We start from the raw sequence: 21,981 nt of genomic DNA on the forward strand, positions 1-21,981 counted from the left end.
AATATTCCCGCTCAGAGGCCTGCCGCCCCAGAGCACCCAAAAGCTGGGTCAAGCCCCTGAGATTCCTCGTCCTTGGTGCCAGGGGCTTTTGCTTGTGTGCCAGCCCCTGACCCCACTGGGCACGCTCACTGCACTGCTCCCAGCACTGTCCAGCCCATGAGAGCTGGAAATCACCACAGGGTGAGGGGACTCATGGTCACGCTGACAAGAAAAAATCAGCAAAATCCATCGGCGCTGCCAGAGCTGTGGCTGAGCTGGGAGCATGGGTGGGCATCAGGAGGGGATGCTGTGCAAACCAGTGCAGCTGCATGCTGCCCTTTGCACTGGGAGACCCTACTGAGCATCCAACCAAGCCCTCTCCTCCAGGTCGTGTCCCCCCTGCTCCTGAGCAAGGAGAATGTGGCGGGCTGGCCCAAGGTGGTGGTGGAGGACATCATGCAACAAACCCGCCAGCTGAAGAATGAGATGTTCATGATGGGCAGGAAGATCCAGGGGAAGCCACTGCTCCTGCTGCCAGAGCATCTGGACAGCCATGATGGCTCCAGCACCATCCTGAACTGGTGGGTTCTGCCAGTACTGCTTGGCACCAGCAAAGCCTGGCAGGGGCCCAGGGCATCATGAGCCCTCTGGGAGGGACAGAAGCTGGGACACTGGCTCAGCCTCTGAGCATCTTTGGTCACAACCATCCCTCAGCAGCAGAGCACCTTCAAAAGGCTCATGCCAGGCTGCCGTGCTGGCTAAGGTGGCCACAAACAGGCATGCAGGGCTCCCCTGGGGTGGTCTGAGGCCAGTCCTGGTGCTGGAGCATAACCTGGCTGCCTTTCAGCCCAGTGGAGACTGTGGATATTTTGAAGCTGCATGCCATTGAGACCATCGTCATCAAGTGGTCCCACCAGATCAGAGACATCCTGAACAAGGACTCAGCACAGCCACTGCTGGAGGGCCTGCACCCCCTGCCCAGGACTGAGTTCAAGTTCTGGCACACCAGGATGGTCAACCTGGAATGCATCAATAGCCAGGTACTGCCTTGCCCATAGGTGGCCAGCAGCCATGTGTCACTGGCACTGAGCCCCTGGTGCTGAGCCCGCCACCTCTCCCCTGCCAGCTGCTTTCACCCCAAGTGACGGTGCTGGCCGTGATGCTGGAGAAGGCCAACAGCTGCTACTGGCCACCACTCCAGAGCATGTTCAGGGATGTCAGTGCCGGTAAGCCCCCCAGCGATGTGGTGGACAACTGCCGCTCACCCCTCTGGCAAGGCTTCCCCCTCCCCGACGCTGAGTTTTTCCTCTGGTCCAGGCCTGGAGGAAGCCGAAGACATCAGCCTCCACCTTCAACCGCTTCAGATCCTGCTGGAAGAGATGGAACAAGTGGATTATTCCCAAGTAAGTTATACATGGTAAAATAACCAGGCACCGTCTGGCTTCCTCATCCAGGGAGAGGCCAGGGTGCTGCACATCAGAAGCTGTGTGTGGGTACAGATTCACCCTGGCTCTGCCCAGCCCTTGTTAGTGTGGCCATGGCCCCACACTAATGCATCTCTGCTTCCACAGCTGCAGCCCTACGTAGACAGGGTGCTGTGCACCATCCGCCTCCTCCAGGCTTACTGCCAGCACTACAGCTCACCCACCCGCGTCATCGTCATCCTGCAGGAGACCTGCAACCTCTTCATTGAGATGGTAGAGCCCTGGGGCTGGCGGTGGCTCCAGCATCAAGCCACCACCATTTCCTCCAGCTGTCCTGCTGTGGGACTGTTGGCAGGAGGGATGACACAGGGCAACTGTGGGGAGCACAGCTGGGGTGATGTAGACACACCCCAATCAAGGGAGACCAGCAAAGACCTCACATAGGGCTGGAGAGGGTTTGGGGCAGGTGTGGGTTGCAGGCAACCACCAGAGAGCCCGTGGGGCTGGAGGATGGATGGGGGCAGGAGGAGCCTCCTGCAGGCCCCTCTGCCAATGGCCACTGCCTGCATCTGCCTGTTCTAGACCCAAAAATTCCTGGGCCCCAAGGATGTGATGAAGGGGCTGCAAGGAAAAACTGAAGAGATCTTAGAAGCAATCAGACTGAGCATTTCCACCACAGAGAAGGTCTTCCAGTCCTACAGCACTTACTGCTCCAACCTGCTGCCCACATCATTCCCGGTGGGTGCAGGGGACAGTGCAGGTCTGCCTGGCCCCATCCATGCCAGCTCTACTTGCTGACAGCCCCTCTCCTCTTCCAGGAGGAGCTGCAGCTCTGGGAGTTCCCTCCCTCCCTTGTCCTTACGAGAATGGACTCCTTCTTGCACAGGCTCAAGACCATCGAGGTGAGAGCCCAGCATTTTGGAGCAGCACCAGTCCCATGCAGGCTCCCCTGCCCCGGAGATGCTGGGGTGGTCCCCTGAGGACAGCATGGGGGTAAATTCTGTTTCAGCCCTGGGGTGGGCTGGGGCTGCTGGTGCAGGCTGGAGCCCAGCAGCGGTGTACTGCTGGCAGCACAGTGCCATTGTTCCCAGCGCAACACCCATGTCCCCACACCCCCAGGGCCAGACAAGCACCCCCAGTCAGGCTGCAAAGTGTCCCTGGGAAGGATGCTCTTGGGGAGCGGTGAACTTGCAAGGTGTAGCCCTGTGCTGGTGCTGCAGCTTCTGCACCCACAGGGCCAGGGCATGGGGAGCTGGGGTTTGCCACCAAGAGGAACTGGATGAGATGATGGTTTGTGCTCGCCAGGAGCTGTACCAAACAGCTATTGAGTTTCTGAAGCTGGAGAAGGTAGAGCTGGGAGGACTGAGAGGAAACATCCTCAGGAGCCAGATGTTTCAGATCTACGAGGAGGTCTCTGAAATCATCAAGAGTTTTGCTGATTGCAAATACAATCCCTTAGAGCCCACAGAAGAGGTGAGTGAATGCTGGTATGGAAGGGAAAGCATTTGCTAAATGAAAAAAAAATTGTTTGTCAGAACATGCTGGAAGAAGAGCTGCATGTAAAACTGTCCCGTAGCAGCACGTGTGCTCGCATTGCAGCAGGTCATATGGTGCTGGGCTGTCCGGGTCCAGCAAATCCTTCAGGAAAGATTTGGGAAGAAAGTGCAGAGACTGGGGCAGCTTAAATCATTTTGCTTTTACTGGCAGCAATTGGACAAAGACTTTGCAGAGTTGCAGAAGAAGATTCAGGATATGGACAGGCGGCTGGCCACCATCTTCTGCCGAGGCTTTGATGACTGCAACTGCCTGACATCTGCTGTGAAGGTATATGTGCCCCCCCCCGACTCGACGGGTCCTGCCCTTGGGCACCAGGCATCCTTGGCTGAGCGCCAGAGGCTGGCAGCAGGGACACTGCCTGCAGCCTGGCATGCCACACCCGTGCCTGGGAGTGACAGTGGGGGTGTCACCAGGTCACTATGGTGATGCTCTGGAGCACAGAAGCCAACACCTCTTTCTCCTACAGTTGGTGCAGATGTTTGCCCCCCTGCTGGAGCGACCTTTGATAAAGGTGGAGGTTTCTCACTGTTGTTCAGCCCTGCTGAGAATGTTTGAAGCTGAGCTGGAGAGCGTGAAGGTGCTGTATGACACCCAGACCACTTCCCCACTGCCATGCCAGGGGGGGCCGGTCACCCACAAAAACATGCCGCCGGTGGCCGGGCAGCTGAAGTGGGCTCTGGAGGTTCAGCAGCGGCTGGAGGGACCATACAGGGACTTGTTCGTCATCAGCCACCCGTATGTGTGGGTCACCCCACGGGGACGTGGGGCAGCAGCCAGGGCAGGATCTGGCCTGGCATGTGTTTCCTCCTGTGTTCTGCTGCAGCAGCTGCTGCTTTATCATGACCTTGACAGTGTGATGGTCAGTGCTGAAGCTAAACTGGTGTCTGCGAAGTACAAAGAAATGATGGGGCTGCTGCAGGGTTACCGCAAGGAGGTCTATGAGGAGTGGGTATGTGGAGCCGGCCAGGACTGCCACTTCAGCCTGGAGCAGCCCTTGATCCTAAGGGACCCTGGCTCTTCCCTGCTCAGCGTGAACTTCAGCAAAGAGGTCAGTGCTGGGGTGGGCAGCCAGCCTGGCACAGGGGGAGGACAGTGGTCCCTCACCTGAACATAAATCTGTCGCAGAGGCTGTGGTGAGACGTTTCATGTTTTACTAACGAGCCTTTTCTCCGGCGATTGTGTCTCGCAGCTCATCGCTGTTCTGCGGGAGGTGAAGTACTTGAACTTCCAGCAGCAGGAGGACATCCCGGGCAGTGCCAAGAGCCTCTTCGCTCAAAATGAGACTTTCCAAAAGTTTGTGGACAACCTGAATCTCATCGTTGGCTGGTACAATGAGGCAGGTTGCAAATGGGGGACAATCCAGCTGCTTTTGCATACCCCACACACTGGCCAGGCTGAGGCTGGCTGGGGAGCCCCCTGAGAGAGGCTCCTCCGAGATGGGTCCTTGAAGCCTCGGGGGGTTACAGCAGGCATATCACTGGCACCCCTGGTTCCTGCCCATCCCATGACTGAGCCAAGCTGCTGCTACTGCTGCCACACCAGCCTCTTTCCGCCCCACAAGCTTGGTGTCATTGGGGTGGGGACACCATTCCCCTGTAAAAGCAGTGCCCCAGGGAGTGCGTCTCAGCTGGAGCAGTGCCTGCAGCACTCACCTGCGGACGTGCTGGCTCCCCAGGTGAAGCAGAAGCTGCTGCCCGTGGAGCTCCCGCTGGTGGCAGGGCAGCTGGAGGCCGTGGACAGCCGGCTGGCCACTGCAGAGCACACCCTGCTTTGGCACCATGAAGGTACAAACCCACCCAGAGATCCTCTCTGTGCATTTCGCCCGTGGCACCATCCTGCCTCGGGTCCCCTCAGCCATCACACCCAAAACATGGACCCCTGTCCTGCAGACATGGGTGGGTGAGGTGGAGGGCTAAACATGGTGAATAGCCCCGAAGTGTCCCAACCACAGCTTGCTGCCTTGGAGGTATCTGTGTAACCTGTCAAGTTTGGACGTGTGTTTTCCTCCCAGGCATCATGGAGTATATCCGAGAGATGAGAGAGACCTTGCATGGCTTGCAGACCAGGGTCCAGAAAGCAAAGTTAAACATGGAAAATATCACCCAGCTGATGGAGGTAGCTTTTGCTGGTGCTTTGCAAGTACCTTCCGGGGAAGCCTCCTGCAGGGATTCACCCTTCCCCAGCATAGCGGAGCAGCCCTGTCATCTTCTCCCTGTAGGAGTGCTCAGCCACTCCCGTGTTTGAAAGGAAAGGCAACAAGGAGGCAGCACTCTTGGACCTGGATGGGAAAGCAAACACCTTAACCAAGCGCTGTGCTGCCATTAGGGACGCAGGCGTAAAGATCCAGGACTTGGTGGAGGTGAGATGGGTCCCAGGACACGTCAGTCAGAATTGGTTTAACAAGAATTGTCTGTCCCTCGCGTGCTGTGATGCTCTGAACCCACTGGTGTCCCCCGTTTTGTAACTGCAAGCGGGGGACTCTGACCTGGGGTTCAGTCCTGTGGTCTCTGCTGAGACAAGGCTCCAGTGAAAGACCATTGAACACTGCACATGGACTCCAGAAATCCGCTGTCCTCTCGGATGAGGTCAGGGCTGCAACTTGTGGTGTCATACAGCTGAGAGGGAAAGAACAATGCAGGATGCATGTGACAGCCAGGCAGGACAAACCCACAGGGACCACGAGAGAAGACTCATTCACTCACAGTGTTGGGAACTGGGATGTTTGCTGGGTATCTGTATTTATTGACAAATGGCAATTGTTTTTTCCTGCTTACAGGAGAATGCAGATCTGTTCAAGGCTGAGAAGTCATCGCAGAAATGGCTGGACTACGTGGGACACATAGACAGAATTATACTGGATGGACTCTTCAGACTTATCCACAAATCTCTGCAGCTGCTGCTCACCAACATGGCCCCTGATGTAGGTCCAGGTTTGCCCTGTGGCACAGTGCCCTGCTCTGCCCGTGCTTGGCATGTCCCACGGCTCACCTTTCTTCAGGCATTTGTTTAGTGGCCAAATGTACCTGTCCCGGTGCTCACTGGCACACCCATGCAGCGAGCGCTGGAGGTGCCGATGTCCTCCCTTGTTCCTGCTGCAGGGGGACCACGGGGCTGGGGGCTGGGGGGGACACGGAATGTGAATCACCATGTGGGGTGCTGACCTGTTTCAGGCTGACATGGCCCCGTTGTTCGAGGTGTGCATGGAGCTGTGCGATGGCAGAGTGCAGTACCGTCCCTCGCTGGAGATGGGAGACGACAACAACTTCTTGCAGCTGATGGAGAGCCTGCTCAGCGATATCTACGCATCCACGGCGTGCATGCCTCGGTTGCTGGAGGGAAAGCTGAGCTACAAGGTCAGTCCATGGCAGGCAGCACCTCCCAGCACCTCCAGATGGAGGTGGGCAAGGATGCCCAGTCCCCTCAGCCAGTCTGCAAGAGCTCTGCCTGTCCCTTCAGACCACCCTGGAAGAGCAGACGGACCTCAGCAGGATGCGGGAGGAGGTGGTGTCACTGGCAGTCAGTGCCATGATGGAAGCCAAGGAGTACAGTGCCAGTTTCGAGGAGCTAGCTAGCCACCTGTGGCTGGAGGACCCCAAGGAGTTCCTGCAGCGCTTCCTTGCCTTGGGCAGTGCCCCTGATGCTGAGGAGGTGGAGCTGCGGCCAGAGGAACCCCCAGCTCATGGCACCCCATCCCTCCAGCTCTTTCAGCAGGAGGTACAGTGCCTGGGGAGGTACCGGGTTCCCAGGAGGACACTGGGTGCCCAGGGAGGTGCCGGCCATGGGCAGTGACCAGCTCTTGTCCCCAGATTGACGCCTGCAAGGCGCTGTGCGAGGAGGTGCTGGGGTTAGCGAACATGAAGGTGTTTGGGGGGTGGCTTCAGAGCGACTGCCGCACCTTCAAGCAGGCGCTGCTGAGCGTTGTCAGGAGACGGGGTCTGGTGCTCCGGCAGCACCTCACCAGCCACGTTACCACCAGGTAAGGGCTTGGTGAGCCCTGGCATGGGGATGGGGAACTCCTGGTGGTTGGAGCACAGCTGTGCTGTGGCAAAGGCCACAGTGTGCTGGGGCAGGCTGTCCCCAAGGGATGGAGCTGTGGAGATGTGGGCGAATGTGCCAGGCATCCCTGTGGGGGTGAGTCCCTGGGGGGGCATGCCCTGCAGAGCGAGCCCTGAGCAAGCACTGGGGCAGCTGTGAACCCTGTTGGGAATGCCTGGTGAGCACCACCACCTTCCTCCCAGTCTCCAGGAGCTGGAAGATTTCATCCAAGAGGCAAACACCAGCTTGAGTAAACCTCTGGAGGAGGGAGACTATGAAGGGCTGGTGGAGGTGACGGGACACCTGATGAGGGTCAAGGAGAGGCAGGCAGCGACTGACAGCATGTTTGAGCCCTTGAAGGAGACAGTTGCCCTGCTCAGCACTTATGGAGAGGAGATGCCGGAGAAGATCCACCTACAGCTCAACGTGAGCTGCTGGGGGTGCAGGGGGCTAAGCAGTGGCTCCTGGGTCCGGGCTGCCAACATCACGCAGTACTTGCCACAGGACCTTCCTGAGCACTGGGACAGCACCAAGAAGCTCTGCCTGCGTGTCAAGCAGAACATGGCGCCCCTGCAAGCCAATAAGGTCAATCTCATCTGCAGGAAGTGCCAGCAGTTCAAGGTACCTGCCTTGGGGCTTGGGGGGGCAAGTGAGCTGCTTCTCAGCAACTGCAGGATGACCACACTGCTCTCCCCAGCTGCCAGCTCCCAGGTGCCCCGCTGAGCCCTGTCCTCCCCCACAGGCCCGGCAGCATGCCTTCTGGGAGACCTTCCGGGGAGAAGCTCCCTTTTCATACACTGACCCAGACCCCTACAAGTCCTTGAACAAGGTAAGGAAGGGGAGGACACCAGGGCCACCACTGTCCCCACCAGCACTGCCCGGTCACCCCCAGCCTCATGCACCAGGTGCTACTACACAGCAGGGCTGGGGAGGGGCAACTGCTCTGGCTCCAGCTCCCAGCCCAATGGGGAGGATCTGGCCCTGTGGCCGTGGGGACAGAGCCATCACCAGGGTAGGAGACATGTCCCTGGCACACAGTCCCCAGCTGAGACCTTTTCTTTGTCTCCGGCCAGCAACAGAAGAGCATCGCTGCCATGGAGTGTGACATGGCAGCCCTGTCCAAGTCAGCCAGGCTATTTGAAGTGTCGGTCCCAGAATACAAACAGCTCAAAGCGTGCCACAGGGAGGTGCGCTTGCTGAAGGAGCTCTGGGACATGATTGTCCTGGTACGTGCTGCGGTCTATGAGCCAGCATGCTGGGGAGGGCAGGGTGAGGCAGGAGCACTGGGGTGTGTAGAACAGGCTTCTGGGGTGTGCTGGGCTGGCCCTCACAGCTCTGAAGTTCCTGAGGCTGTGATGAGCTGTATCTGCAGATGGTGGCTGCTGGTAGCCATCTGTGGTCGAGCAGAGTGATCAGGACCCCTGGGCTCGGTGCTGGTCCCTGCACCAGGGTACAATGCCCAACACTGCCTCCAAGCAAGGGCTTGTCAGCAGAGCGCTGTCAGCAGGCATGGGGCACCTGGTGTGACCTCCCTGTGCCAGCTGGGCACTGCCAGCCAAGGGTGCAAGGTCAGGTTAGCTCCTCTGAGAGTCTCGTTGCCATGAGAGGTAGGATGAGACACGGGGCGGGTTGTCACAGCATTAGAGCAGGTCTGCTGGTGTGGAGGCTGCGCACCCCAACATGGGTACGTGGGGTGTGCTGGCACTGGGCATGCTGCTCTTCATCCTAGGCAAGAATGCTTCTGCTAATTACATGTCCTGTAAAAATGTATTCCTGAATTCAGGTTAACACAAGCATTGACAACTGGAAGACCACCAAGTGGAAGGATATCAATGTTGAGCAGATGGATATCAATTGTCAGAAATTTGCTGAAGACATTCAGAGCTTGGATAAGGAGATGAGAAGCTGGGATGCATTCATAGGGCTGGACAACAGCGTGAAGAACATGATAACATCCCTGCGCCCCATAAATGAGCTGCAGAACCTGGCCATCAGGGACCGGCACTGGCAGGAGCTCATGCAGGCAACCAAGGTGCTCCCTGCCTTCCCGCCCTTCCCTGGCTCCAACCCCTGGCCTAGGAGGCTCTTGAGATTTGCATCCATTGGGGGAAGCATGCAATCTGTTTTAAAAGCTGGCCATATACACATAGTTGTGTAGTGTCTTTAAACGTGGGTGTTAATGAGCTTATTTGGGTGAGCTGCTGGGCTGCCTCTCCCTGCAGGGGCGTCCCTGCCCTGACAGTGCCGGTTCTGCTCCAGGTGAACTTCACCATGTCCAAGGACACAACCCTCGCAGATCTACTTCAGCTGAACCTGCACAAGTTTGAGGATGAGGTTCATGGCATCGTGGAGAAAGCCACGAAAGAATTGGGGATTGAGAAGGTGAATGGGGCTTGGTTCCTACCCTCCTTTGCTGAGAGCTCTGCTCCGCTCCGGTGTGTCTGTGTGGCTGTTAGTGCTTGTGTTCCTGCTTCTGGGAGCTGAAGTCCACACGCAGTGCAGCACCCATGGATCTCATGCCATGGGGGAAGCATTCCTGTCACTGCCTTGCCTTTCTGCAGTGTCTGGGACCCAGCACCACAGAGTCCAGCCCATTTCTCACACCCTGTCTGTAGGTGCTGAACAACTTGGATACTACCTGGGCAACAATGCAGTTCAAGCATGAGCCCCACACCAGGACCGGCATCAAGCTGCTCAAGGCAGATGAGGTGCTCATCGAGACGCTAGAGGACAACCAAGTGCAGCTGCAGAACCTGATGACCTCCAAGCACCTCACCTTTTTCCTTCAGGAGGTGTCGGGCTGGCAGCAGAAGCTGTCAACCACTGACTCCATAATCAGCATCTGGTCTGAGGTGCAAAGGATGTGGAGTCACCTGGAAAGCATCTTCATCGGCTCCGAAGATATCCACAGTCACCTGCTGGAGGACTCGAAGCATTTTCATGATGTCGATCAAGATTTCAAAGTGCGAAGCCTGTCCCCACCAGGTGCCTGAGAGCTCGCCGCTGGTTTAGGTAGGGCTGAATCATTTTTCCTCTTGCAGGACTTATTGGCTGATGCAGTAAAAACTCCCAATGTGATTGAAGCTACAAACAAGCCTGGTCTCTACAACAAGCTAGAAGCGTTGCAGAAAAGGTAAGGTTGGAGTTGTCCTGGTGAAGCATTACCAAGAGGCCTGTGCTGGCTGGCCTAAGGCCAAGGAAGAGTTTGATTTCTCTAAAGTGGCATCTGTCTCAACATGACAAGGACTTAGCAAAGAGTGAAAACTAAAATGTGGGAGTTTAACTGCAGGGTTTTTTCTTTGTTTTCTGTTAGATTGGTGCTCTGTGAGAAGGCTTTGGCTGAATACCTTGAGAACAAAAGACTGGCTTTTCCCAGATTCTACTTTGTTTCCTCTGCAGACCTGCTTGATATTTTATCTAATGGGAATGAGCCAGTTGAGGTATAAGTTGTGCATAAAGCGTGGAGACAAGTCCCATGTCTCTAGCACGCTAACTTGTTATAGCAGCTTAAAAATATTTTTCATCCTAAGGGACAGAACACCATCCCCAGCATCCCCCTTCTCAGGGGTGCACCGCCCTGAGAGCTGTGCAGGAGTTAATCCAAGCGGCGATCACACCTCTGTGTGACGCAGTCCCTGACCTTTGCCATGCCTCTGTTTTCAGGTGTCCCGTCATCTGCTGAAGCTGTTCGACAGTCTGGCTAAATTGAAGTTCAAGATGAGTCCGGACAAAAAGCCCCTGAAGGTTGGCCTGGGGCTGTTCAGTAGGGCTGAGGAGTACGTGCCCTTCAGAGCAGACTGCAGCTTGTCCGGCCAGGTCAGCTGAGCTTCGTGGAGCCTCTGCTTGCAGGGGCAGGGGTGGGCAGGCTCAGGGTGGGGATAAGCCTTTGTTGTGCACTAACAGCCTGGCAGCAGTTTTAAAATACAATCTTGAAGCCTTTCAGCCAAAAAAAATCCAGAAATGGGATCTGTGTTAGGGCTGTAGAAGAACACAGCAGCAATATCAAACCTGCCCCAGCCCTGCAGCCCCTCAGGCGCTCGCGGTGGGTTTTTCCCCTCTCTGTTGTTTGCCCTCAGACCATGTTCCATAAGCTGCCATGGGAAGTGCCCTGCGGGGCTGTGTGCTGGGGTCGTCTTTGCAGCTTGTCACAGTGTGCAGGAGAAGCTTGCCATGCAGAGCAGCAGGGAGATGCCTGTGTGCTGTCACAGGGTGGTGCAGCCAGACTGGACACATCTGGGTTAGGAACCGCTTGCTCAGGATTTGCTGGATGTGACCCTCTAGGTGGAGGTTTGGCTGAGCCGAGTGCTGGTGAGCATGCGCTCCACCCTGCGGCACCTGATCCCCGAGGCCATGGTGACCTACGAGGAGAAGCCACGGGAGCAGTGGGTGTTTGACTACCCGGCACAGGTGGGAGCTGCCACACAGGGCCAGGCTGGCCAGTGGCTGTGTGAGCTGAGGTCTGAGAGGAGAAGCAAGCAGAGAGCCCTGGGAGGTGCAGGCACTTGCCCTGTGTCTTTGCAGGGATGGCGTATTTCCCTTTATGGCCACTTTTTGTCTCTGTGGTTTGCTGCAGGTTGCTCTGACATGCACCCAGATCTGGTGGACCACAGAAGTTGGCCTTGCCTTTTCAAGGCTGGAGGAAGGCTATGAGAATGCAATGAGGAATTACAACAAAAAGCAGGTTGGCATCCCTTGGACCTGCCCTGGAGCTGTCCTGCAGCCCCTCTCTGCTTGGAAGAGGCGAGGTCCAGTCCTGGGGGGCACCAGGAGCTTGGCAAATGTTGATGTCATTTTTCTGTTCATCATTTCTTTTCTTCCTCAGATTACTCAGCTAAATGCACTGATCTCACTACTCACTGGAAACCTAACTGCCAGAGACAGGATGAAGATCATGACAATCTGTACCATTGATATCCATGCCAGGGATGTTGTGGCCAAGATGATCCTTGAGAAGGTATTCGTTACATGAGGATATTTTTACTGCTTTGTGTCTTGGCACTTCTGAGCACAGATTTCCTGTTATTTTATTGCTTTCCAATATTTTCAAAGTATCCTGATTACGTGAGGAAACCACATGTGGGGTGGTAGAGGGGTGCACAGGAGCCAGGGAGGTGACAGCACAGCCGGGGTCAGACAAGACCGGGCTGGGTCTTGGTCAGAGCCAGGTCAAGGAGCGGTTGTGCTGGTTGCTGCCATGCTCAGTGGGAGCCATGAGCCACGGTGCAGGACTGTGCACCACAGTCAGCATGGGGTGGGCTGGGCCACAGGGAGGGATGGTTCTCAGCCACCCCAGCATTGCACTGGGACCTGTTTGACTCTGTCCCCATTTACTGAGGTCAGAAATGGTCCCGACCAGGCGTGTGTGGGCACTCACTGTGGTGCCGGCGGGTTGGAGTGGGCAGCACTGGCACCTGCCTGCCCCCTACAGCCAGCTGCCCCACAGGTGGAGAGTGCCCAGGCGTTCACCTGGCAGTCCCAGCTCCGGCACTGCTGGGACGAGGAGAGGAGGCACTGCTACATCAACATCTGTGATGCTCAGCTCCAGTACTTCTACGAGTACCTGGGGAACACCCCCCGGCTGGTCATCACCCCCCTGACAGATCGGTACGGGCTCGGGTCCCTGCACCTCCCACTGCCCACGCCAATAACATCGGCTCCGTGGCTGTGCTGCACTGCTGGCACTGCTCAGCTCTGATGTCCTCCCCTCCACAGGTGCTACATTACCCTGATGCAGTCCCTCCACCTCTTCATGGGGGGGGCCCCCATCGGCCCCACAGGCACTGGGAAGACAGAGACCGTCAAGGACCTGGGCCGGGCAGTGGGCATGATGGTCTACATCTTCAGCTGCTCCAAGCAGATGGACTACAAGGTAGGCACGGGGGAGTGGGACAGTGGCACCAACGTGAGAGCCATGAGATGTCCACCAAAGCTAGGGGGGAAGCTAGGGGGGACCCTCTTTCAGAAGGCACCACTCCAGCATGCAGCCCCTGTGTTTGGCTGCAGCATCCATCACTGATGCTGCTTTCCTCTCCCCAACTCAACAGCCAACAAGAGACATGTGGGTCCAGCAGCAGCCCCTGGTGCCATTCTGTGCTGCTCACTCCCACCGTGGCTCTGGCCAGCTCGTGTCCCTGGAAGCCCCGGGGGAGCCCAGGGGGGCTGTGATGCTGCAGGGCATTTCCCTAGGGAACAGCACAAACAACAGCAGCTCCCAGCCCTTGGACTTTCTTAACAAATCCCCACGCTGCAGCCTCTGTGTAAAAGTTTGGTGTCTGAAGCCTGTCTCTGGTGCTTTCTGTCCAGTCCTGCGGCAATACCTACAAGGGACTTGCTCAGACCGGCACTTGGGGATGTTTTGATGAGTTCAACAGCATTTCGGTGGAGGTTTTGTCCATGATTGCTGTGCAGGTGCGTGCTCTTCATACAAACTGGTGGCAGCATAGTGCCATAGGGACTGGAAGAGACTTTCCAGTGCATGTGCGAATGTTTCTGTTAAGCCTGACTTTCAAAGGGACGGTTTGCTGCTGTTATTTCCACTGTGTCATGCTGGGATGCAAGTGGAGGGGAATCACAGCAGTATAGGGGCTTGGGGCACATTTAAGATCACCCAGCCCACGTGTCCCATCCCAGTGACCTGTCACCCACCCCCCACCCCACCCCCCGCCAGCTCTGCCATTGCCTGGGGACAGGGTGTTGCAGTGTCTGGGAAGAAGCTGATTTAAGGCCAGCTCTCCTGAGTGGGGATGGCTGTGCCGCCATGGCTTTGGCAAGCCCTCAGCATTGTATCTGGCATTGCTGATAGCATGAACAACCCTCCAGGCTCACTTTCCATGGGCAGGCAGCGAGGGTGAGCCAGGGGCGCAGGGCAGGGAGCCACGGGGCTGTCGACACTGACACCTCTGCCTGCCTGCCAGGTGAAATGTGTTCAAGATGCAATTCGTGCCAAGAAGAAAACATTCAGTTTCCTTGGAGAGACGATTGCTTTGATCCCATCGGCTGGGCTGTTCATAACCATGAATCCTGGCTACACAGGATGGACAGAACTGCCTGAAAATTTAAAAGCTCTGTTCAGGTACCCATAGGCAGATAGATGGATCACTGTGTAACTGGCAGTTGTTACAGCATTTACGTCTGCAGTAACGCTCGTGTGCTAATGTGATCTAAGCCTTTGCTAGTGCAAATGAAGATATTTGTGTGTACTGGTGGCCCTTGTGTCAGGGAAAGACCTTGGCACCCTAGGACAGCCTTGCTCAAAGACCCTGAGATGGTCAGGGCTGGGAGAGCTGGGCTGCTTAGCCTGGGGAAGAGGATGCTTGGCGTGTCTAATTACCACCTTCAGCTAAAAATCCAGTTGAGAATAAGAAAAAAAGGTGGTCAAGCACTGGAAGGGGTGGCCCAGGGATGCTGTGGGATCTCTGTCCATGGAGGAACTCAAACTGTGCCTGCAGAAGGTGCAGGGTGACCTGATCCAGCTGTGACATGAGCCCTGCTTGGAACAGGAGGCTGGACAAGAAACCTCCAGAGACCCCAGCCAGTGTAAATTACTGCCCAATTCTCTGATGAGCAGGGAACAATTTATATTGGATACCTGGGTGCAAACTCATGCTGGCTTGTGGGAGGGTGAGGTGTGTGTGGACATCTGTGCACAGCCCTCCTAACCCACTGCCACTCTTCTCCAGACCCTGTGCCATGGTGGTCCCCGATTTTGAACTGATCTGTGAAATCATGCTTGTTGCAGAAGGTTTTATTGATGCTAAGCTTCTAGCAAGAAAGTTCATTACTCTGTATAAACTCTGCAAGGATCTACTGTCTAAACAGGTAATTTAACAATATTGCATGGTTCATTAAGATGAAAGAGTTTATTTGAATTTGAAACCTGACAGATTATAGTAGGATTCATGGTAGTATCTTGCTGGCTGATGTTCTGCATAGTTCACATCTAGAGCTGGATAAATTCCACTTCCATGCTGGTGCATCATATGGCATATTTCTGCCTTATGGAAGAAATAAAAAAGTCCAAAAATAGAAGAGAATACAGACAGTTAAGATGAGAGCATCCCTATATTATTCATCTCAGCAGAAGTGCTTTACAATAAAAATGTGCTTCCAGGAAGCAAGTCAGACTGCTGTTCTCCTCGTGACTGGCTGGGACATGTATTTTAAATAATCTCACTTTAAGTCCAGTCTGCTGGACACAGCATGGACAACCTGGGTGTGGGGCGATGGACAGGATGTTCCTTTGTTGAGTTGTTTAAAGCAGTTCTCCCTCTCCAAAATGAAGCTGTAATATTTTGCTGCCTGTTGGCAGGACCACTATGACTGGGGTCTGCGAGCTATCAAGTCTGTGCTGGTGGTAGCGGGCTCCATGAAGAGAGGGGACCTTGGCCTTGCCGAGGACCAAGTTCTGATGAGAGCTTTACGAGACACTAACATCCCCAAGATCGTGACAGATGACTTGCCCATCTTCATGGGGCTGATCAGAGACCTGTTCCCATCCCTGGACGTCCCCAGGAAGAGGGACCTCAACTTTGAGAAGGTGCGAGCCCAGGCACGGCACCAGTGCCAGAGACATCCCAGCCCCAGCAGGGTGCAGAGGCTGAAGGTCCATTCAGCCCTTCTGGGGTGGCCGGCTCATCTCTGGGGCCTTGCCAAGGATGTGACGGCTGCCCGTGGTCAGCACTCACTCTTCCTCCCAGATCATCAGGCAGTCCATGCTGGAGCTGAAGCTGCAGGCAGAGGAGAGCTTCGTGCTCAAGGTGGTGCAGCTGGAGGAGCTGCTGCAAGTGAGACACTCTGTCTTCGTTGTCGGCAACGCCGGCTGCGGCAAGTCCCAGGTAGTGGCCAAACCATCCCCATGGACACAGGTCCCCCTCCTGCCCCCTTCTCTGTCGCACATCGCACAGCCTTCTCTGTCCTCTCGGCAAGGATGTTGTGGTTGGCCTCAGCTGGCCATACAGACCCCAGCTGCACCAGCAGCAGTGGCTGGGTAGGGGCCAGTGCCCACAGCCATGCTGGTCCTCTAGCACCACGCGTGCCAGGCTCAGCCCATGGAACTGAACAGGTTTGGGATGCACAGTGAAGGGACTGCCCAGGACACCCATGAGCAGAGCGGGGATGAGGCACAGAGTTGGCAGAGGCACACTCTCTCAACGCCCTGCATGCTGCAGTGCCGGAGAACAGGCCGGACGGTGCTTGCTGGGGGGTCTCTGTGCTCCCACAAGACCCTGGCCAGGAGCTGGCTCTGCAGAGGGAAGTCCGGAGCCTCCCCAGCAGCTGTCCAGGCATGGGTGCTCTGCAGTGGGTGGGAGCAAGGTTCTGTGCCCCCGCTGTGGGCAAAGGCTGCCGAAGGCTGCAAACACCCTTGTAGGAATGTTACCGAAATCTCGGAATGAAGAACTTATCAACACCAATGAGATGTAGATAAGCAGACACTTCTTTATTAACGGCCGGGTGCGTGAGTGAGTCCTCTCACGATCAACGCACGCCATGGTTCAAAATCATACACCTTTTATATAACTCATTCATACATATTCATTAAGTATTCATGCATAATCATAATATTTTCCATAAATGATTAACATGCTCTCCTCCCATATCCGATTCTGCGCAGTAAAGCTTAGAAAGGTCCGGAAATGGGTCTGGGGTACGATTTGGGGAGGTGGTATATGAGTCGGTGGTCTCAATCTCCCCCTGCCGGAATTACCTTTCACTTAAGGTAACTGTTTCTTGGCCGGCAACTATGGGTTGCTTCACTCGACTCTCCCCAGTTCACATTAATTCTCATTTTGACATTTTAGTGCATTCTCCTAGGTTACATATAAACAATCATCTCGAATCTTAAGTCTGTTATCTAAGTTCTAAACATTCCTACTAGGTGATTCTGACCAATACCTCCGGCCTTAGTACGGGGCTGTACAGAGGATTTTTATAGCAGCTTTTACTATATAACTATAAGTTTCATTAAAATATATTTCTTATCCTTCTATATTTCTATTACATAATTGATTTTATACAATCAAATAATCAATCAAACGAAGTCAATCAATCTTAACTTATTAGCAAATCTGTAACAGGAGCGGCTGTGGCAGGTGCGTGGCTCCCCTCTTCACAGGTGCTGAGGTCACTCAACAAGACGTACCAAAGCATGAAGCGGAAGCCAGTCACCGTGGACCTTGACCCAAAGGCTGTGACCTGCCATGAGCTGTTTGGGTTTATTCATCCATCCACACGAGACTGGAAGGACGGTGAGACACCAACATGGCCCAAACCACAGTTCAGCAGTGGCTGGTGCACAGGAAAATGCCTTCATAAATTGTGTCTCTGTAAACACTTGTGATGCAGTGATGGAATGGGAAGACCTTTCCCTGGGGCTTTTTACTGGAGTGGGAGGGAGGAGGAACATGTTTCAGGGAAGCACCCAGTCCCACATGTTCCCCCAGCAAACGTGCCATGCATGGAAAGGACAAACCCACATGTCTCTATGGAGCAGGTCTGTTTTCTTCAGCAATGCGTGACCTGGCCAACATCACACACAAGGGGCCCAAGTGGATCATCCTTGATGGAGATGTTGACCCTGTGTGGATCGAGTCCCTGAACACAGTCATGGATGATAATAAGGTCGGTGCCATCACACACCAGGAGCTTTGCTCACTCGTTTATATTTACTCGAGGTGATCAGCTTGTGTTCGTGCCTGGGCCCCAAGATCAGGGCATGCCCCCATGATGGGCCACTTCCCCCAGGTTCTCACCTTGGCCAGCAGCGAGCGCATCCCTCTCAACCCCACCATGCGGCTCCTCTTCGAGATCAGCCACTTGCGGACTGCCACGCCAGCAACTGTGTCCCGGGCAGGAATCCTCTATGTCAACCACACAGACCTGGGCTGGAACCCGTGAGCCCAGGGAGGGAGGTGGAGGGGTGGAACATGATGGGACAGAACGGCATGGGATGGGATGAGGTGGGACAGGATGGGATGGGACAAAATGGGATGGGATGAGGGTGGAATGGGATGGGATGGGCACTGGCCCCCCATGCACTCTCCTGCAGCCCTACCCATCCCTCCTGCAGCATTGTGACCAGCTGGATTGAGACTAGAACAGTGCAGTCTGAGAAGACCAATTTGATGATCCTCTTTGACAAGTACCTGCCAGTGTGCCTAGAGAAGCTCAAGTCTGGATTCAAGAAGATCACCCCTGTCCCTGAGGTGACGGTGATACAAATGGTGCTGTACCTGCTGGAGTGCTTCCTGACGCCACAGACCACCCCGCCAGACTCGCCCTGGGAGCTATACGAGCTCTACTTCGTCTTCGCCTGTGCCTGGGCCTTTGGTGGGGCCCTGTCCCAGGATCAGGTACGGCTGTGGGACCAACCACTCGGCACCTGCCCGCAGCTGCCAGCTTGCCAGAGCCTCCTGCCCAGCCTTGTCCCTCAGCTGCTGCCCTTTAGAAAACACTAAAGCAGCGGCACTGGCCAGTTCCTCAGTTTTTCTCCGTTTGGTTCCTCCCAGCTCGTGGATTACCGCCTGGAGTTCAGCAAGTGGTGGGTGAAAGAATTTAAAACCATCAAGTTTCCTTCGCAGGGGACTATATTTGATTATTACATTGATCCAGAAACAAAGAAATTCATGCCCTGGACTGAAAAAGTGCCAAAATTTGAACTCGATCCTGAAGTCCCTTTACAGGTATTTTTTTTACAGGTATTTACACAAGCTGTCTGTGTTTATGTTTTATTTGTTTATTGCTCCATGATCCTGAGCAATGGGGCAAGACCCTGTGCCTGGAGCAGTGCAGGGGTTTGGAGTGGCTCTGACACACCACCGCACAGGCTGGTGGCACCTGGCAAACCCTGTGGATTTCTGTGGTTCTGCTTTACCCTGAAGAAACCTCAGTGAGAGCTGCAGGTGGCAACTCTTCTTTTTTGATTTCTGATTAACCTGGGGTTTTGTAGATTCTCATTAAATAATTGCAACTATGGCACAAATGCAAAACTGTACTTCAAAACTTTATTTGCATGTCTTTTGAAATGCTGTCCTGAGGAAGGGGAGGGGTGTCAAAGATTTTTAAACTGAAAGAGGGTAGATTTAGATTGGATATAAGGAAGAAATTCTTCACTGTGACGGCAGCGAGGCGCTGGCCCAGGCTGCCCAGAGCAGCTGTGGGTGCCCCATCCCTGGCAGTGTCCCAGGCCAGGCTGGACGGGGCTTGGAGCGACCTGGGCTGGGGGGAGGGGTCCTGGCCCATGGCAGGGGCATGGAACTAGATGGTCTTTAAGGTCCCTTCACACCCAAACCATTCTGTGATTTTACGTAGGGAGAGGGAGAGGTGCCATGGCTGAATTTGGCCCTTGCATTGGCTGAACAAAGACACTGGGGACAGTTTCAGGAGCTGTGCTGTGTTGTTCTGTTTTAATAACTCAGTTTTCTGACAGCTCCTAGTGTTCAGAAAGTCTTTAGAATAACCAAGCATCTGAGACTTTTTGCTTTAGAGAGGGATCAGGTTTGTACAGAGAGAGAGCATCTGCCACTTCACCAGCTGGCACTGCCGGGAAAACCAGGCAGGCTGCTGGCATGCTGCCTGCTGCCCTAGCAGTAGATCCCACCTCTGGGCAAACGTCAACTCTGGCAGCAGGAGGCAAGCTCTGAGGCCTGACAGTGTGATTTCCTCAGGCCTCCATGGTGCACACGACAGAGACCATCCGCATTCGCTACTTCATGGACCTGCTGATGGAGAAGCAGAGGCCGGTGATGCTGGTGGGGAACACGGGGACGGGAAAATCCATCCTGACGTGGGACAAGCTTGAAGCGCTCCATGCAGATGAATACCTTGTGCAGTCTGTGCCTTTCAACTTCTACACCACCTCAGCCATGCTGCAGGGTAAGGCTGGCTCAAGCCAGCAGCTGGCCCTGTGCCAAGCTGTGCCACACAGCCCCATGGTGCTGCCCGGTGGCCCACCAGCTCCTCTTGCTGCAGCTGTCTTTGAGAAGTCCCTGGAGAAGAAGTCAGGGAGGAACTACGGCCCACCGGGGACCAGGAGGCTTATCTACTTCATCGATGACATGAACTTGCCAGAGGTAGACAAGTACGGCACCGTGGCACCGCACACACTCATACGGCAGCACATGGACCATGGACACTGGTGAGTGCCTGGCAGGTGGCCCCCACTGTGGGACCTTGGTGACCCTCTGCCTGGCAAACCTGTGCTGCACCGGTACCTCTCCCACCCCGGTGGAGAACTGCAGCCGTGCCCTGCCCATGCTGCCTCCTGCGCATGCTGCTGGCAGAGCTGAGCTGCCTGCTCCCTCCCAGAGCTGTGGGAAGACTTTGGCAGAGGAATGGGGAAACTCTTTGCTGGTGACTCCACACCCCATCCAAGGGAAACGGCCCCATCACCAGTGCTGGCGGGGCATGCAGCGCAAGCAGTGGGGAGGGCTCACTTGGGAAGGGGGGAAGAGGTGATGAGTGCCGGCTGTCGTGAGGGGGTTTGAGGCCAGGTGTGGCCATGGGGCACAAGAAGGGCCACACACAGCATTGCCGAAGGTGGTGCCAGGCTTTGCTGAGCACCACAGAAATGGGGACCCCTGCTCCCACATCCCCCCAACTGAGCTCCATGGGGCTGGTGGGGCACAGCCCAACTGGAGGAACCCGTCCCTGGGGAAAGCGTCATGGTCCCGGTCCCTGCACAGGTACGACAGGAACAAGCTGACCCTGAAGGACATTCACAACTGCCAGTATGTGGCCTGCATGAACCCAACCGCAGGGTCCTTTACCATCGACTCCAGGCTGCAGGTAGGCAGGATCCATGTGGCTGGGGGCTGTGCCCCACGTGTTCACTCTCCTGGGACCAGAGCCTGGGTGAGGTGGGATGGGACTTCATGGTCCTGGCTGGCTGCATCAGCCCCTTCGGAGCAAAGCTCGCACCTGAATTTTTGTCCCTTGCCGCAGCGTCACTTCTGTGTCTTCACCATGAGCTTTCCTGGCCAGGAGGCTCTGCTGACCGTGTATGGCACCATCCTCGCACAGCACCTGGCCCTGCAGAGGATGCCACCAGCTGTTGAGAAGCTGCAGCCCCAGCTGGTGGCAGCAGCACTGGGTGAGCCCCTACCACACTGTGGGTGGGAAGGCGGCATACACCAGCATCGGCCCCCTGGGTTATGCACCCATGCCCACCAGCACCAGGAAACCCAACCACCCCACAACCACTCAGTGCTCTGGGAGCCCCGTGCTGCACCTCCACATCACAGCACTGTTCCAACGAAACCTCAGTTCCGCCTTCTCTACTGTTCATGTTTAAAATGCAGCATCATGCCTGTAGAAATCGTCAGAGTAAAACCTCAGGCTTGTCCCACCTGCTGAAGGTTATGGAGGGGAGTGCAAGCTGGGCTCAGGGTTGCTGCCAGCAGCTGCAGCAGTCTCTGTGGACCTGCCCGCCTGCTCACCCCTGGTTTCTGCCAACAGCCCTCCACCAGAAGGTCACTTCCACCTTCTTGCCAACAGCCTTCAAGTTCCACTACCTCTTCAACCTCCGGGACCTCTCCAACATATTCCAGGTAGTGGGAGGGCTGTTTCCTCTAAAACAACTTTGTTCCTTCCTTTCCTTAATCATGCAACCTTGCAGTGCACTGTGTCCCTGAAAATACCATGACCTCTCCCCAAAACCAACCTCTAAACTCAGCTCTGAGCAGCAGTAAAATAACCCCCGAGGACTGAGGGATTCATGTGTTTGTCAGGGTCTGTTGTTCTCCACACCTGAATGCCTGAAAAGTCCCGTTGACTTGGTGCGTCTCTGGCTCCACGAAGCTGGGAGGGTGTATGGAGACAGGCTTGTAGATGAAACGGATCAAAAAGACTTCAGGAAGATGCTGGCAGACACCTGCAAAAAGTTCTTTGATGTAAGTTGTGCTGGAAAAAGCAGGAGTGACCCAACCTGGTGGGCCTGCACTGCCAGACTGAGCTCCCTGGCACAGGCTCAGCAGTGGCATGGGCAGCGTTA

The 21,981-nt window shown here is 55.4% G+C and overlaps 1 protein-coding gene across 30 annotated transcripts in view; it reads left to right on the plus strand.

The window, feature by feature from the left end:
• The window catches only part of DNAH17 (dynein axonemal heavy chain 17), a 39,484-nt gene that overhangs the window by 2,991 nt on the left and 14,512 nt on the right, over positions 1-21,981 (plus strand). For 8 of the 30 annotated variants that reach the window (XR_013927142.1, XM_080381015.1, XM_080381042.1 and 5 more), the window contains exons 3-46: positions 367-560; positions 827-1,019; positions 1,106-1,205; positions 1,297-1,382; positions 1,551-1,676; positions 1,986-2,141; positions 2,222-2,305; positions 2,709-2,876; positions 3,111-3,227; positions 3,427-4,008; positions 4,150-4,296; positions 4,636-4,744; positions 4,972-5,075; positions 5,179-5,319; positions 5,737-5,880; positions 6,131-6,313; positions 6,417-6,674; positions 6,767-6,936; positions 7,199-7,616; positions 7,693-7,824; positions 8,069-8,221; positions 8,779-9,027; positions 9,255-9,377; positions 9,611-9,958; positions 10,037-10,128; positions 10,309-10,435; positions 10,659-10,811; positions 11,277-11,402; positions 11,569-11,949; positions 12,439-12,599; positions 12,708-12,864; positions 13,299-13,403; positions 13,910-14,067; positions 14,675-14,813; positions 15,304-15,829; positions 17,069-17,239; positions 17,485-17,612; positions 17,736-17,884; positions 18,061-18,343; positions 18,500-18,673; positions 19,658-20,127; positions 20,675-21,081; positions 21,447-21,538; positions 21,719-21,880. Coding sequence is in view for 29 of the 30 variants with exons in the window: in XM_080381015.1 (XP_080237141.1) it covers positions 367-560; positions 827-1,019; positions 1,106-1,205; positions 1,297-1,382; positions 1,551-1,676; positions 1,986-2,141; positions 2,222-2,305; positions 2,709-2,876; positions 3,111-3,227; positions 3,427-4,008; positions 4,150-4,296; positions 4,636-4,744; positions 4,972-5,075; positions 5,179-5,319; positions 5,737-5,880; positions 6,131-6,313; positions 6,417-6,674; positions 6,767-6,936; positions 7,199-7,616; positions 7,693-7,824; positions 8,069-8,221; positions 8,779-9,027; positions 9,255-9,377; positions 9,611-9,958; positions 10,037-10,128; positions 10,309-10,435; positions 10,659-10,811; positions 11,277-11,402; positions 11,569-11,949; positions 12,439-12,599; positions 12,708-12,864; positions 13,299-13,403; positions 13,910-14,067; positions 14,675-14,813; positions 15,304-15,829; positions 17,069-17,239; positions 17,485-17,612; positions 17,736-17,884; positions 18,061-18,343; positions 18,500-18,673; positions 19,658-20,127; positions 20,675-21,081; positions 21,447-21,538; positions 21,719-21,880 (8,646 nt within the window). In the remaining variant the exon portion in view is untranslated. Of the gene's footprint in view, positions 1-366; positions 561-826; positions 1,020-1,105; positions 1,206-1,296; positions 1,383-1,550; positions 1,677-1,985; positions 2,142-2,221; positions 2,306-2,638; positions 2,877-3,110; positions 3,228-3,426; positions 4,009-4,149; positions 4,297-4,635; positions 4,745-4,971; positions 5,076-5,178; positions 5,320-5,736; positions 5,881-6,130; positions 6,314-6,416; positions 6,675-6,766; positions 6,937-7,198; positions 7,617-7,692; positions 7,825-8,068; positions 8,222-8,778; positions 9,028-9,254; positions 9,378-9,610; positions 9,959-10,036; positions 10,129-10,308; positions 10,436-10,658; positions 10,812-11,276; positions 11,403-11,568; positions 11,950-12,438; positions 12,600-12,707; positions 12,865-13,298; positions 13,404-13,909; positions 14,068-14,674; positions 14,814-15,303; positions 15,830-17,068; positions 17,240-17,484; positions 17,613-17,735; positions 17,885-18,060; positions 18,344-18,499; positions 18,674-19,657; positions 20,128-20,674; positions 21,082-21,446; positions 21,539-21,718; positions 21,881-21,981 lie in introns of those variants that run through there. The other 22 variants (XM_080381032.1, XM_080381031.1, XM_080381029.1 and 19 more) reach the window with 22 other exon arrangements.

This window comes from Falco punctatus, assembly GCF_963210335.1.
Source record: "Falco punctatus genome assembly, chromosome: 1".
NCBI classification, from domain to species: Eukaryota; Metazoa; Chordata; class Aves; order Falconiformes; family Falconidae; genus Falco; species Falco punctatus.